Raw genomic sequence first — 14,702 nt, 5'->3', positions numbered from 1 at the left:
AAGAGTGGAACGCCAAAATATCTTTTATAATTACCCGCCTTCTGCCCAAACCTTGCTTTTTAAATGTTCTATTTCTCTTCACTTTAGTCTAGATATTGAAATATTCCTTTGTATATCTGCTTCTCTTCTGTGTTTTGGAATATAAAAAAATATTTTCATATATTCTAATAGCAATTTTTAATGACTAAATAAATCTAGGTTTAAAAAATAAATAAAATAAAATATTAATAATAATGATAAAAATAATAAATAAATTATTTATGTCATTGAAGATCTTTAAGTGTAAGTAAGTAAATTGAACTGACCAGAAATACTTGAAATATTTGCATAATACTTCACTCAATCTATGTGTATGTATAATGCACATACTCATACATGTTCAAACAATTCTCACATGCACAGCTTTTACCTTCTGAATTCTACAAATATTGCCATAGGTCTACAACAACAACAAAAAAACATCTGAATCTATTAACTTTTATTAAAGTAAATCCATACTCTTAAAAGACAATTTTTAACATTATACATTACATATCTTTTCTTTCTTTTTAAGAGCTTTCTTTTTTTTTCTTTTTCTTTTTTAGAATATCCACTGAAGGCACACTACTAGAACCACTTTGGACGCTACAAAGCCAGGTTGATCAAAGGTTACACAACTGATATACTTTTTTCTCTTCAATAAAAGATCTTTGTTTCTTCAGCCTTATGAGACATGTCTTTCTTCACTCTTTTTACAATATATAATTTTCTTGAGGGAATATGTGGGAATAATTCCTACAGCATACCTCAAGTGCCATATATTTTTTTTTTTTTTTTTTTTACATTTCTGATAGTGGGATTCATGAAAATATACATATATATTCATTTTTATTTCTCTGGGCTAACAAACATAAAAAGAATTTTTCCTCTGTAAAACTTACAAGCTGCTGCAATCCATGTAAGGAGTAGAACGATACTAACATCAACATAAAATAAGATTTGTATAGTGCTATTGGCAATGGGGAGAAAGAAAACAAAAAGAGATTGGGGATATAAAGAGAAATAATAATAACAATAACTTCCTTTACCATAAGGATCGTGAAATATGCCTGGCCTTCTATCCCCTTACATAGAGGTTGCAGCAGCAGTGTGCTGAGATAAGCGTGCAAACGAGTGTTAGCCTTCATTACAATGTTAAAGAGGCCATCAACTTCCCTAAGCCTTGTTTTGTGTCCACAAATTTGCAAGTTTTCTGATTGGTCACACAGTCCAAGGTTTAGGTCAGCAGAATCTGGTCATCACAAACTTAAAAATAATCTAAAAATCATTTTTTTTCCCCCCCTCTCTTTTCTTCTAATACTTTCTTCCCATTTCTTGAACATATAATCAATCAATCAAAAAAAAAAAAAAAAAATCCTACAAATCCTTTCCCTTTTGTATATATGTGTGTGTAAAGGGAGGGGACTGGGGTAATCATCCTACTTTATAGCTGAAGAAATAAAAAATAAAACCCTATTAGAAACAACCACATCTTAATTACAATAGGAATCATTGGGCTTAGCCTTCAGCAAAGACGTAACGTGATATAAATAGACCTGAAGTAGTGTGGGGAGGCAAATAAAAATATAAATCAAAAAACAAAAAAGACTGATACAGAAAACAAAAGCAATACAGTTAACCCCTACAAGGTATCCTTAACAAGTGTCAGCTACACAAAGCTGCCACCACTTACATTTAGGAAACAAAATGGCAGTGAACATTTGTGAGAGAGAATAGCACATACACATCTCTCTCTCTCTCTCTCTTTCTTATTTTTAATTGGACATAAAAAGTTCTTTGACTCACTGATTTCCATTGGCACAAATCAATAAAACATGACTAATCTTTTAAATATACTTAGAAAATTGAAAACAATTATTGATATCAATCATTAAACAAATATGATAAAACCCAATTGTTGGCAAAATTTCATTTCCTTCTGTATCAATGATACAATGAATAATGAAAAAAATAAATAGCGAACAATTATAATAACATCAGTAACTGAAAAGTCGAGAAGTACAACCCTTGTGTGAGTGAAAATTTCCTCACAGTGTGTGGTGTTTTGCTTCCTCTGGTGAACTCTTCCTTTCCCACCTTATATTCCCTTCCCAAAAATGACAGGCCTCTCCTCCTTAACAGGTAAATTAACACTGTTCTCTCCTTACTTATAATACTTAGTATGCTTGCACTTCGAAAATGTTAAGTCTTTTTTTTTTTTTTTTAAGCTTTTTTAAAGATTTTATTAATATCCAAGAAGAATAAGCACATGAAGCAAAACTCTCTGACCTCGTCATACAAACCACCATAAAAGTTTGGTTTTATCATTAGGCAACCAAAAGAAAAAAAAAAAAGGAGAAAAAAAAAATCTAAAATGAAAGAAAAACAAAACAAAAAAATTATATATATGTAAGCGAACACCGATCCCCTTTTTGAGAACCGGCATGTACTCCATACAGCAAGGGGTATATACTTACCTACCCAATTCAGGCCAACATAAAAATTCTGGTTTGTTCATTTTTTCCTGTTTGTTTTTATCATTTTACCTTTTTTTTGTGTTAAAACAAATGAATCCTTCTAACAAAATTCTCCTTTGTATTCTGGCACAGGACCAAATCATCCCATGCCCCATGAAAGGCTTGTGATTTACTCCTCTTAAAATGTGAGATCCCTTTACGACACAAAAAAGTTCTCTATCAGCACTTTCTCTTGGTGACCCCATCCAGCTTCTGATGCTCAGCACTAATGTCTTTAAGTAACAAGCAATTTCATAACTGGCCTTTGTTTCCTAGTCCTCTCAAAACCACATCACTTCCTTTGACAATGCAACAGCCAATCAAATTTTCATGTTCAATGTACAGTATAAACATAGATACGGAGATGATACCTACTCAAATGTGTTTACAATACATCTATAAATATATATTTATATATATATGTATATATATATCTTACTTCTTGCAGCATTTTTCACATAAATTACTATATAATCAAAAAGAAAAATAAGATAAACATGCAATTATATGGACTCTTGCACATCACTTAAAAAAAAAAAAGAAAAAAAAAAATCAAAAGAACTCAGGCCCCTTTTTTATTTCAAAACTCAGCAAAACCATCCTGATACAGGAAGCGTGCGGCTCAGAGGGATGGAGGTCATTTTGTACGTAAAACTGGGTGGGAGCCAATTAGGCATCAGGCAACCTAGGGCTAACCATCGTCGCCTTGCCACTCACATGATGCTGCACTTCTCAGGGGATGATCCGTCCGCACTTCTCTGTAAGGGAAAACACAGTGGGCGGGGTCAGTCAGGAAGGAACAAAACCTGTTCTTTCAGGTTTGGGCTTATTGGGGGATTCGTTTTTTCATAAGTTACCTCACCCTGTCAGCTACTTAAAAGACACGTTTTATTCAACAAGGTTTTTTCCAGCAAGACCTGTTCCTTTTTCTGTGTTTTGAATTCTTAAAAGGAATCTCTTCTATGTCTTTCACATAAATGTCAGAGTTGCAAGTCAACATATCACACAAGCAATACAGTCTGCACTTGCCATCATCTGACAATGATGTGAAAAAGAAAGGAAAAGAAAAAAAAATTGTGGTCGAGCTGCTCTGGCCTTAGTGAATAAAAATCAAAGAAAATCCTAAAAGCAGCTGTCAGATCACACAGTGTCTCTACCTGGCTCTAACCCCCTTATTCACACTGGGGTCGAGATTGAGAGAGAATGATCATCATCATCATCATTAGCGTTACAGGAAAAAGCATCTCGTAGGCAGCCCTATGGCTAGCAAGCTGGGACATGGGAGCAACTTCCTAACGCTACTTACGACTGCAGGAGGAGCTCTTAGGTGGTAGGTAGGTGTTTTAAGCGAGGATGCAACCAGTGTATAGTCGCGATACCTCCTCCTCCTCTTCCTGCAGAGGGGAGAGAAAAATGAGGTCATCGAGAACACGGCGACCTATATTGACCTGATCCATCTAAGAGGGAGAGCCCATAACACAATAATCATATCATGAAAGGAGAAGGTTGATTGTTTCCACAGTTAACAACATCGGCCTAACCTGACAGCTGCTCTCAGTAAATAAAAACAAAAACAAATAAACAAATACATATAATTAATAAGAAATAAATATGTAAATGAATAAATAAAATAAAATAAAACAAAAAATCAAAATACTACATCCACAGGGTCATATTATTGGTAATTCTACTGTTTCAGTGACAACAAAGGACAGGGCCTAAAATTTAATTACCTGAGCAATAGAGCAAAACATTTAGTTTCTGAAGTGTAGACATTGCTCAAAACCTTTTCACCTGTCCATAACCACCTGGCAATGGAAACCAAACAACCAAAAACAAAACACACTATATCTAGCTACAGTCCATTTTTCAACAATCATACCTGAAGGAAAGTTAAATTTTATTCCAAGCAAATCAACCACTTCTTGAAATCAAGTCACCATTATGGTGTCATTTTACAGTTCTGAAGCATCATATATTTTGGTTCTGTAAAGCTGGAACTGTACAAATTCAGAAACATGGACAATTATCAAATGTTTGAAGCATTTCTTAAGAATGCAGTCTCAGTTACACAAAAATACTATCATTCACGGTATCAATTATCTCTCTTTCCAGCTGTTGCCCTTTCTTTCTGAGAAAAGCATCTGCACTGAAAGACATTAAAAAAGACAGTAACTGTCAGTACAAGCTGAGGTATACATGTGTTCCCCTCCAGAGCAAGTACACCCTGCAAATGTCTACATATCTAATCATGCAAGAGGCCAAAAGACAATCACAGCTTAGTTCAGACCAAACTGAAATTTAAAAAATCAATGAATAAATAAATAAAACAAAAACAATACTAATTACAAATAAAGAAACCATGCAACCTATCTAATTATAAACTAAAGAACAGCAGCCGGGGACAGATAGCAAGGAAGGATCAGACAAAGGCATATGCACACTTAAAATGTACTACTGAAATCTACACTGAAATGCTATAACAGTAGAGTACTTTGACTCATGAGACAATCCACCTCAGGAAGAAATGGAACGTTAAGGTAATGGTATCTTATTATTATTCTTAGTTTCCTATTATTTTTTTGGTTAGTTATTATTATTGATAATGTCTTTTATCATCATCAAGAATATTTCAGTTCCAAATGTGTTTATTGAGAAGGTCAAGACATCTGCAGGAAGTGCACATGTACAAAAGGAATTTTCTACTTCTTTAGTATGATGATTATTACAGCTATCAAACTATTCCAAAGTCAGTTTTCCAAACTAATTAATGCTCAGCTCCAACAGCATAAAGCAGCAGCAACTAATGAAAGCATTCAGCATTTCCTCCCACTTCACATGTCTTTCTCTGGATTTCCTGGGTGATCAATTTTATAGAATGTGATAAAAGAAAAGAGACAAGAGACAGAGAGAAGAAAATGCAATCAAAGAAGTGGAAAAGGTAAAGAACCAAACAAAATAAATATAGAAGTAAAAAAACTTCAATCCCTCTCCTTTTTTGGGCAACTTTGCAACAAGTGATTTAAATAAATGAAAAAAATCTGAGAATGATAATTTGTTTTGGGCCTCCCTGTGGAGAAATTGGTAATGTAGCAATGCTAAATAAAACATTTTACATAGTTTCTCATCGACAAAATATGTAAGGTAAATAAAAAAAAAACAAAAAAAAAAAAACATCATTACGGAAATGTTTGCTGATAATTTTTTTTTTTTTTTAACTTATGAATCAAGAAATATCTCAATCACCATGAATATATACAAATATATAACAACTCTGTACAAAAACATGAAGGCTGGTTAGAAATTCACAATGGACAATCATAACATATAAACAAAACATAAATTATATGATAAAAGTAATATTATTGTTTTCACTTCCACTCAGTGAATTAACAAATTTATTCAATTAACACGCTTATAAGCTGGAAAAAATGTAAATCATAATAACCATCACTTGGGATTAAATAAAAAACATCCCCCAACACACATCACCCAGAGCCAAGGGGATGGCATGTTCGTAGTGTCATTGCCACTGAGAGTTTAGTTGATTAACTGTCTTTTCACATAGATGGCTCCACAAATGCTTAGTCACCAAGGAGTCAATTACTAGTTCTGCCTATCTCACCTGTTTGGTCTGTTCCTTGATTTTTGTAAATATTTTTATCTTTACTGCTATTACTTATGTTAATAACATTATAATTACCATAATGTCAATAATAATAATAATAACAATATTAATAGCATATATGAGAGAGGGAAGGAGGGAGGAAGTGGCAGGGGGGGAGGGAGGAAGTGGGAGAGGGGAGGAGGGGAGAGTAGGAGGAAGAGAGGAGAGAGAGAGAGGAGAGAGAGAGAGAGGGAGGAGAGAGAGAGAGAGAGAGAGAGAGAGAGAGGAGAGGGAGGGAGGGAGGGAGGGAGGGAGGAGGGAGGGAGGGAGGGAGGGAGAGGGAGAGGGAGAGGGAGAGAGAGAGAGAGAGAGAGAGAGAGAGAGAGAGAGAGAGAGAGAGAGAGAGAGAGAGAGGGGGGGGGGGGGTAGGTCGGTCTGAAAACTCAAGAAGACGTGAAATCAAGTAAGGCCACCAGGTGTACGAACTCCTCGGTGGCTAAGCCCTTTGGGCCATCTAGATGTCAAGACATTTCAGAAAACAAAAGTAAAATGAAAATTACATTTCCCCAGCAGCATTGGGATAAACTGTACTTATCATTAAGATTATCACCACCCTAGAGCTTTTAATAATACAAGATATTAGTGCTTGGAAGCTTTCTACCATCTGACTCTTGAAGCTATCATGAAGTTTTAATTACTGGTAAAAACCTAATTATGATGGAATTTCTCAATACCATACTGAACCATACACCAGGCTTTGTGTACAATCAGTCACTCAAGTGAAAAATGAAGAGCCTACTATCTACACTTTTGGCTGTGCCATACATATTTTAGGAAACAAGGTTAAAAGGGACTTGTAGAAATTCTCAGCATTTTTCAAGTGGACAGATAACATTGTCATCTTTATGAAAAACCACACACCTAACATAGCTTCTAATTGTTATGGGGTTATGAATTACTGTGGTAAAAATGCTTGCTATTATTCTTTACTACATGACTTTTCATTTTAATGGCCTTACTGACATTTAGATATGCAATTGATAAATGGATATTATCCTATATGTTTGTGTACAAACATGTAAACATGGGTACAATGCTAATCTTTCTATATTACAAATGGTAGCTTCTACTATCTGTAACAAGAGTTATAAAGGTATTCAAAATCCAGTATTTTATCAAGAAATGTTACTCACTTCATAAAAATATTCTAATAGCCAACAAGTTTACACCACTAACCTAGACATTCATCAGTGAAATAGTAAAAACTGAAAATCAATTGTCTTGGCATTAATTTCACATAGATGGGTTTTCAACTCCTTATTCTGAAACACTTTATCCAGTGTACAAAAAATAAGTCAGTCATAAAGAGTAAATCTAACACATTTGCTAGCATTACACATTTCCACTGAAAGCCCTACTGCCTACAAAAGGAAAGATGTCAATATCAGAGTTCCCATGCTAAAGGGAGGATAAAATCTAGATCCCTGATTGGGTTAACTTAAGGTCTGAGAACCATAAGTTACAAAAGCTTATAAGCGTGTAAGTAAAGAATTGGTTCATATTCTTAATTAATCAAAACTGTTATAAATGTCGAGATTACTGTTTTTTCTCTCTCTCTTTTTTTTTTAATGTTAACATGTTAACCTAAACCATACCACTCAAAATTGATTCTAACTATATATATATATGTGCATATATATACACATGTATGCATATATATATATATATATATATATATATATATATATATATATATATATATATATATATATATATATATATATATATATATATATATATAAACACACATAAATGTAAAGGCACACACAAAGAACAAAAAACATTTTAACCCTTGTAGAAGGTCTAGAAATAGTACAAGCAAAGATACAAGACCTCTGTGTTCTGTCATGTTAGGATCATGCACTGACTGGCCGGCCACTGCAGATGTAGCCACTATAAGAGAGAGGTTAGCAACACTTCCAAAGGACTAGGGAAGAGTGTTATTTTTCTAGGTAATTCAGTGGTGAGGTATCCAAACCTATTCTGATTCAACCAATAGAGGGAGGGAGATGCAAGAGATTACGATAAGCATCTGCTTGCTACTTGTGTTTTGCAATTAGAATTATATTCTTTTGGCTGCAGTCCAGGTCATCACTAGCCAAAACAAATATACTTTTTAAAATTTTCTTTTCCTTTATTCTTAATTCCTCCACATAAAGGGTTAAAATCTGGTGGACTATGTGCTCCAAAACTGTGTTACTTAAGCGCATTTTACACATAGAGAGGATTAGCTGTACTACTGCATTTCTAGTAAAGACTGAGGCAGAGATTGTGACTGAAGCTATAGAATTTATATAAAAAGAAATGGGAAAAAAAGAAGAAGAAGAAAAAAAAAAGTTTTCCGATTTTCCCTTTAGCTCACATTCCAACATTTCATTGCAATTTTGAATGAAGGGATAGTCAATAAAAATAAGTGATAAGAAAGCCTGAAATCAACATGCAACTACAATTTTGTTGGTCTGAAGTCGAAAGCAGGCACTAGAAAATATATACAAGCAAGGCAAAAAAAAAAAAAAAATAAAAAAAAATAAAAAAATAAATAAATAAAATAAATATATAAATAAAATAAATATATTCAAAAAATATTATTGATAATAATTGGTAAGTAACATTATTTAATAATTCATAAAAAATAATAAATAACAACTGCAATAATAGTAATGAAAAAAAAAAAAATCTTTCAACATGATTTGTACAAGCAATATGCATCATGCAAAAATACCAGGTTGCATGCATACCTTGGGCTCTGGCAATCTTGAGGAGCTTTCATATGTAACTTCTCGTTTGGTCTCTCGCACTGCCATTTCCTGAGGATCATAGGGAAGGATATTAGTCACTAATTTTCATAAGAAAATCACTGAAGACTCACAGTCAAACACAGAGATTACAAAATACAGGGTCTCCAAGTTATATCAAATATGTTGTGCTGTGAAATAACATAGCTCTGAATAGATGTTGTATACACCTTTTTTTCTCATATGACTTTAGAATATGTGCATTTAAATTTTTCACCCACAGCAAATCCCTTGAAGATGGGAGTTGCAACTTAATTAAAACAATAAATTTTTAACAGATTTGTTTTTTTTTCCAGTTATACAAGCTATGGATTAATACAATATCTTTATGTGGAATATAATACTACTAATGTAATTTACCTATAATGAAAAAGGTAACTAGTAAGAAATAAAATATAACATGATAACTGATGTCAGGTATAACCCTCCAGAATCAACTTCATTGTTGTTTAACTCAAACTAGTACAATCTTTAAAATCCACATCATACCTATAGTAATTAAGTAATCTAAAAAATGTATATAAGGTTCTTATTCTAAAGAAAACATCCTTTCACTTTTCCAAAATATATGGAAGTAACTCATGGGACATTGAGCATAAAGTATCTTTCTAAACTATATCCCAAACTGTAATAATGATTTCTTCTGAACATGATTATCCCACCCATCTCCCTCACCCTAAATGAAAAACGTCCGAAAGTAGCCTAGTCTTCCTCACCTCGCTGGTGCTCAGCAGCTTAGTGGACATGTTGTCGGAAACCACCCACTTCTGGTTCTTCATGACAATGTTGAGAGGGGGTTCGTGGGTGGCCTCAGCATCGCAGGACCAGATGGTGACTGTAGCGCCAGATGGGATCTTGGACTTGGAGTGGAATTTGTATATGGTTTCCGCATCGCCAGCTGTGCGGATCACTTGGTAACTACCAATGGCAAAGTCCTGGAAGAAAGCAAATCTGTGAGTAAAATGAGCACAGGCATCAAAAGTTCTGCAAATTCACAATCATGTCTATCTCTCTATTCACAGCTGGGTCTATGCTTAACTTTTACTATTCAATCTCATCACTTCCCAGCCATATGATATATAATGAAATACACACACACACATATATACATATACATATACATATATATACATATATGTATACATATATACATATATGTATATATACACATATATACATATATGTATATATACATATACATATATATATACATATACACATACATACATATATATACATATAACAATACATATAATATACAACATATACATATATAATATACATATAATAATTACATATAAACATACATAATAACAACATATATATATACAAATAATTAATATACTATAAATTAAATCTATTATGTACAGATGTATAATATTATTCTATACATTATGACGTATACATCCAAATTACATAATGACATATACATGATACATATATATTACTGTTTACATCATTAATACAGATACATATTAACTATTGGACATAGACTACATATACATATAATAGACATATGTCTATATTATACATTTAATATACAGACAATAATAGTAACATATACATATAATACATTATAGACAATAAGTCTATACATATACAATGGATAATCATATTGTATACAATGGTACATTTATTTTTTACATAGTATATATTATATACCATATGTATCATATATATATAAAACATATGTCAATAGCGAGTAATTATATATATTGACTATTACATTAACATACACATACATACATATACATACACCACTACTCATAGCTGACAATACACCACACACCATATATACATAACATCGCATACATATACATATACACACACATACATACGCATACATATATTAATTATTGAAAGTGCAACAAGATAAAGTAAGATTTAAGTAAGCACCAACAGACCATAAACTATAATAAAAAAATATATAATAATAAAAATAAAAAAATAATAAAACACATGTAAAATACCAGTATAAAAAATGACAAATAACTCCTGTCCACAAAAATTCGTACCTTGTCACTCTTGTTGTACAGCTTGACAAACTTTCCCTCGGGACAGTCCTCGACAATGTCAATATCTCCTACCGATCTAGCTGTGGATTGGTATGCAGACTTCTGGAATTCCTCTTCAATGACTTGCCTCTTGCGCTTCATTCCCCTCTGAGGTGTTCGCCTGTATGGGGTTTCTCTCTCTGTGGCGCTTGAGGACACCGAGATGTTTAACCTGCAACCATAGTTCAGAATTATATACAAACACAAATTCTTTATCTTTGAGCAACTCCTAACATCAACATATATTTCCTATAATATAGTAAATACTGCATTTGGTGTTAATATAGAAACATAGAGCTCATCTTAAGTCAACTCCCTAAAAATTTCAAGCTGTATTACTTTCAATCCCCCTTTTTATATAAACTCTAAGAACACGACCACAGCTGTACTGATATTGCTGATTAGGTGATAAAATATTGTTAAAAATACTTAAAATCTCAAAAACCTATAACAAGCCTTAATCAAAAAGGCTAAAGGTATTAGCCCACATCAATGTGATAAAAAAACAATATTGCACTGTTAAAAGAAAAAAATTGGAAGAAAAACATAAGATACAGAGTAAAATAAATTGGTCTTCACAACAAACAACCTTTCAGGTTTGTATATGGAAGTTTATCTTTTCAGGCTCCTCACTTATTAAACCTTTCTCTGCAACATGAATATGCAAATCACCCATGCAAGTGAAAAATAGAAAGGAATCCCACCTAGCTTCCTCAGCCTCCAAGAGCTTTCTGTAAGCTGCAATCTCCATGTCTAGGGCCACCTTGATGTCCATAAGATCCTGGTATTCCTGAAGCTGCACCTGCATCTGGTTCTGCAGGCGCATGATCTCCTCCTTGTGCATCAATACCTCCGCAGCATGGGAGTCTCTGTCTGCCTCCAGCTGTCCCTCCAGGTCAAGCACACGTTGCTGTGGGGCAAAATTAAGTGTGAATAACTCATTCATACTTGTATCTTGTGAAATGAAATGTCCACTCACATACATAAGGAGAATACAAGTATCTGCATTGCTAAATAGGAAGGATATCTTTCATATAAGATGACACTACTCTTAACTTCTGTATCAAGATTATTATTATTCTGAGACTTAATATTAATGCTAAGAACCCCTTTTTATGTTTAAGAAAACTCCATCTAATAAGCATCTCGTAATTAGAAAATATTCCCATTTACTTGTTTTCTGACAACAGATTTTAAAAGAAAAATCAGTAAACCTAAAATAACAAAAGTAACTGAGCACTATTTCTCTCAAAACTGTACCTTGAGTGCATTGTTGGTGCTCTCCAGACTTGCAAGACGTGAGGAGAGGTCCTGAACTTTGCTCTTGGCTTCTCTTAGCGAACTTGTCAGAGCATCTGTATCTTCAGTAGAACGCTGGTCGCGTCTGTTAAGCTCCTCAATCTGTAAAGTAAAAAATATTTATAGCTTTTTTACTTTTCTAATGCCAAATAAACTTACCTGACTATTATCTGTATATATCTATCTAAATATTATTATAGACACTGACTGGTAAGAAAAAATGATGAACTACAATTAAGGAACCTGAAAATTAACAAATGTTAAACACTTTACCTTTGTCTCATAAAGATATTCAACTTCAGAGCGATTATTCCTGAGCTGCTCCTCATACTGATCACGGAGATCCTTCAAAGCCTCAGTCAGCTTGGCCTCGTACTCTACCTGGAGTCGGCCATCAAGCTCAGAGATCTCTACCTGCTTTCTCTTCTTCGTCTCGGTGATCTCCTGTTCGTACACCTATGGAAAATCAAATAAGTGTGGTGTGAGCTTTTAACATGGCAACCACATAAAAGCATAATGTGAGAGTAAAAGATGTACTATTTATTTAAAAACCAAAACTACTTACAAAACATACTTCAGGAACACACACACCTTATTCTCACCTCGCATAACAAACATAGCAATTGAAATCCCCATTAGCTACCATCACCAATACAGACAGATATAACATTGTGAATAAACTAAATCCTGAAGGGTTTTAATATATACATAAAGTCCCGAGATAACTCCCATTATTTAAAGAGCTTAGCCAACCTGCTGCTTGAACTGCAACTCCTCCCTGAGTGACTGGCAGCGGTTCTCCAGGTCGACTCTCATCAGTGTCTCGCTCTCCAACTGTTGCTTGGCTTCGGCCAGTTGGCGGCCCAGCCTGGCCACCTCATCACGAAGTTCCTGGTGAAAACAAACAAGGCAAAATTATTACATACTCAAATTTTAATGCAAATAAAATACAATACAGGTAAAGAATAAATTATGACTAATTTACTTCTATTCCAAATATGGAATGGCGTAATCCTCTACAACTTATTAAACGAAACAGAAATAGCATAACATGCATTTTCTATAGACTTAAGAGATTTAAAAAGTCCTGTAATTCAAATAAAAATTTCACTGTCAGACACACCAAAGTGGTATGTTAGTCCAAAAGGAAATAAGTGTATTACAACCCAGATAATTTTGTGATACCTGAATTGAATTTTTTACTTATACAATTTTGATTATTGCATTTGTTCCTCCAAAAGATGACATGTAACTGAGCTTAATCTAATCAGTAATTAAAAATTAAAATTATATATGTATACATATATGTATATATAAACAGATAGCTAGATGGAGAGATAGATAAATATATAGATAAACAGAGGCTGATACATTCAACTACCACCTGGTATCACAATCCTAGAGAAGAAACTAACAAATGCACCATCCAGTAAACCCAACACTTCAAAATAATTAATTAATATCGTATTACCACTTGACATACCAAGTATGACCCAATCCATTCATCAAAAAAATTATACCCTTATCAATAAGCTATGCGTATTTCCTAGCATTTTTCTTTGCCTTTTAACCTTCATAGGAGTCTCTTGTCTGAAGCAGATTCTACACAATCTTCAATCAATCCAAGGACTCTTATTTCTCTTTCATCTGCCTTCCTCTCTACTCCAGCTTGAAATAACCGCTGTACTGTCTGCCACAAGATTATCATCTCACAGCCCCAAATCTGTACACAGCTCCCTAAAAGACTGACCTGACTGGCACTGTCCTGAACACAGAGCTCATGTGAATCACAAACCATTATCTACACCATTCTCCAAAACACACTGTATCCTTCAGGCAACTAGTGAACTTCTTACATGATAACCTCTTTTGCATCCTGTGTTGTGATATGCCTTTCCTTTGCTCAAACTAATTACATCACATCTCTTTCCTGAGGATCATTTCTCTTAAAATTACATACATGAAATTAAGAATGCATAATAATTAATCAAATCAACAAACACATAAATAAACCAAAAATATACACGATTCATAAATTTCTTGTTCCATCTTAACTAAATACTACTAGAAAGAAAGAAAAAAAGAAAAAGAAAAAGATTAAGAAATATTGTAATTGAGACACTTGACTTTCAAATGTGAGACACTTGATTTTTCAAATTTGAAATTAAATAAGACCTATAAATATATTCATACTTAACAAGTACTTATACCAGAAGCATCAATTTAGTGATATACAATCCATTCATAAATAGACACCCAAGATCACCGAGTTCACCAAAAAGGCGAGTGTGGGGGTAGGGAATAAACACCCTAATAATAATAATCTATCACCTGATAAACTTCCCCATCACAA

The 14,702-nt window shown here is 33.5% G+C and overlaps 2 protein-coding genes across 3 annotated transcripts in view; one reads left to right on the top strand and one right to left on the bottom strand.

Moving 5' to 3' along the window:
- Window positions 1–416, top strand: part of LOC119589580 — a 7,486-nt gene extending 7,070 nt beyond the window's left edge. The window contains exon 8 of the mRNA XM_037938178.1: window positions 403–416. Within this exon, the coding sequence (XP_037794106.1) occupies window positions 403–416 (14 nt within the window). The remainder of the gene's footprint in view (window positions 1–402) is intronic.
- Window positions 417–463: 47 nt separating this feature from the next.
- LOC119589931 (lamin Dm0-like) overlaps window positions 464–14,702 on the bottom strand; it is a 39,663-nt gene continuing 25,424 nt past the window's right edge. Inside the window, exons 3-11 of one of the 2 annotated variants that reach the window (XM_037938591.1) lie at window positions 13,103–13,240; window positions 12,623–12,805; window positions 12,311–12,451; window positions 11,755–11,960; window positions 11,012–11,222; window positions 9,713–9,931; window positions 8,940–9,008; window positions 3,841–3,928; window positions 464–3,292 (exon numbers count right to left, since the gene is read on the bottom strand). In XM_037938591.1, coding sequence (XP_037794519.1) covers window positions 3,878–3,928; window positions 8,940–9,008; window positions 9,713–9,931; window positions 11,012–11,222; window positions 11,755–11,960; window positions 12,311–12,451; window positions 12,623–12,805; window positions 13,103–13,240 — 1,218 coding nt within the window. In that variant the 3' untranslated portion in view covers window positions 464–3,292; window positions 3,841–3,877. The remainder of the gene's footprint in view (window positions 3,293–3,840; window positions 3,929–8,939; window positions 9,009–9,712; window positions 9,932–11,011; window positions 11,223–11,754; window positions 11,961–12,310; window positions 12,452–12,622; window positions 12,806–13,102; window positions 13,241–14,702) is intronic. The other variant, XM_037938592.1, reaches the window with a different exon arrangement.

The sequence above is a fragment of the Penaeus monodon genome, chromosome 26 (genome assembly GCF_015228065.2).
Source record: "Penaeus monodon isolate SGIC_2016 chromosome 26, NSTDA_Pmon_1, whole genome shotgun sequence".
Taxonomy (NCBI): domain Eukaryota; kingdom Metazoa; phylum Arthropoda; class Malacostraca; order Decapoda; family Penaeidae; genus Penaeus; species Penaeus monodon.
Note: the sequence above shows the minus strand (reverse complement) of the source record. Positions and strands in the feature narration are given on the sequence as shown.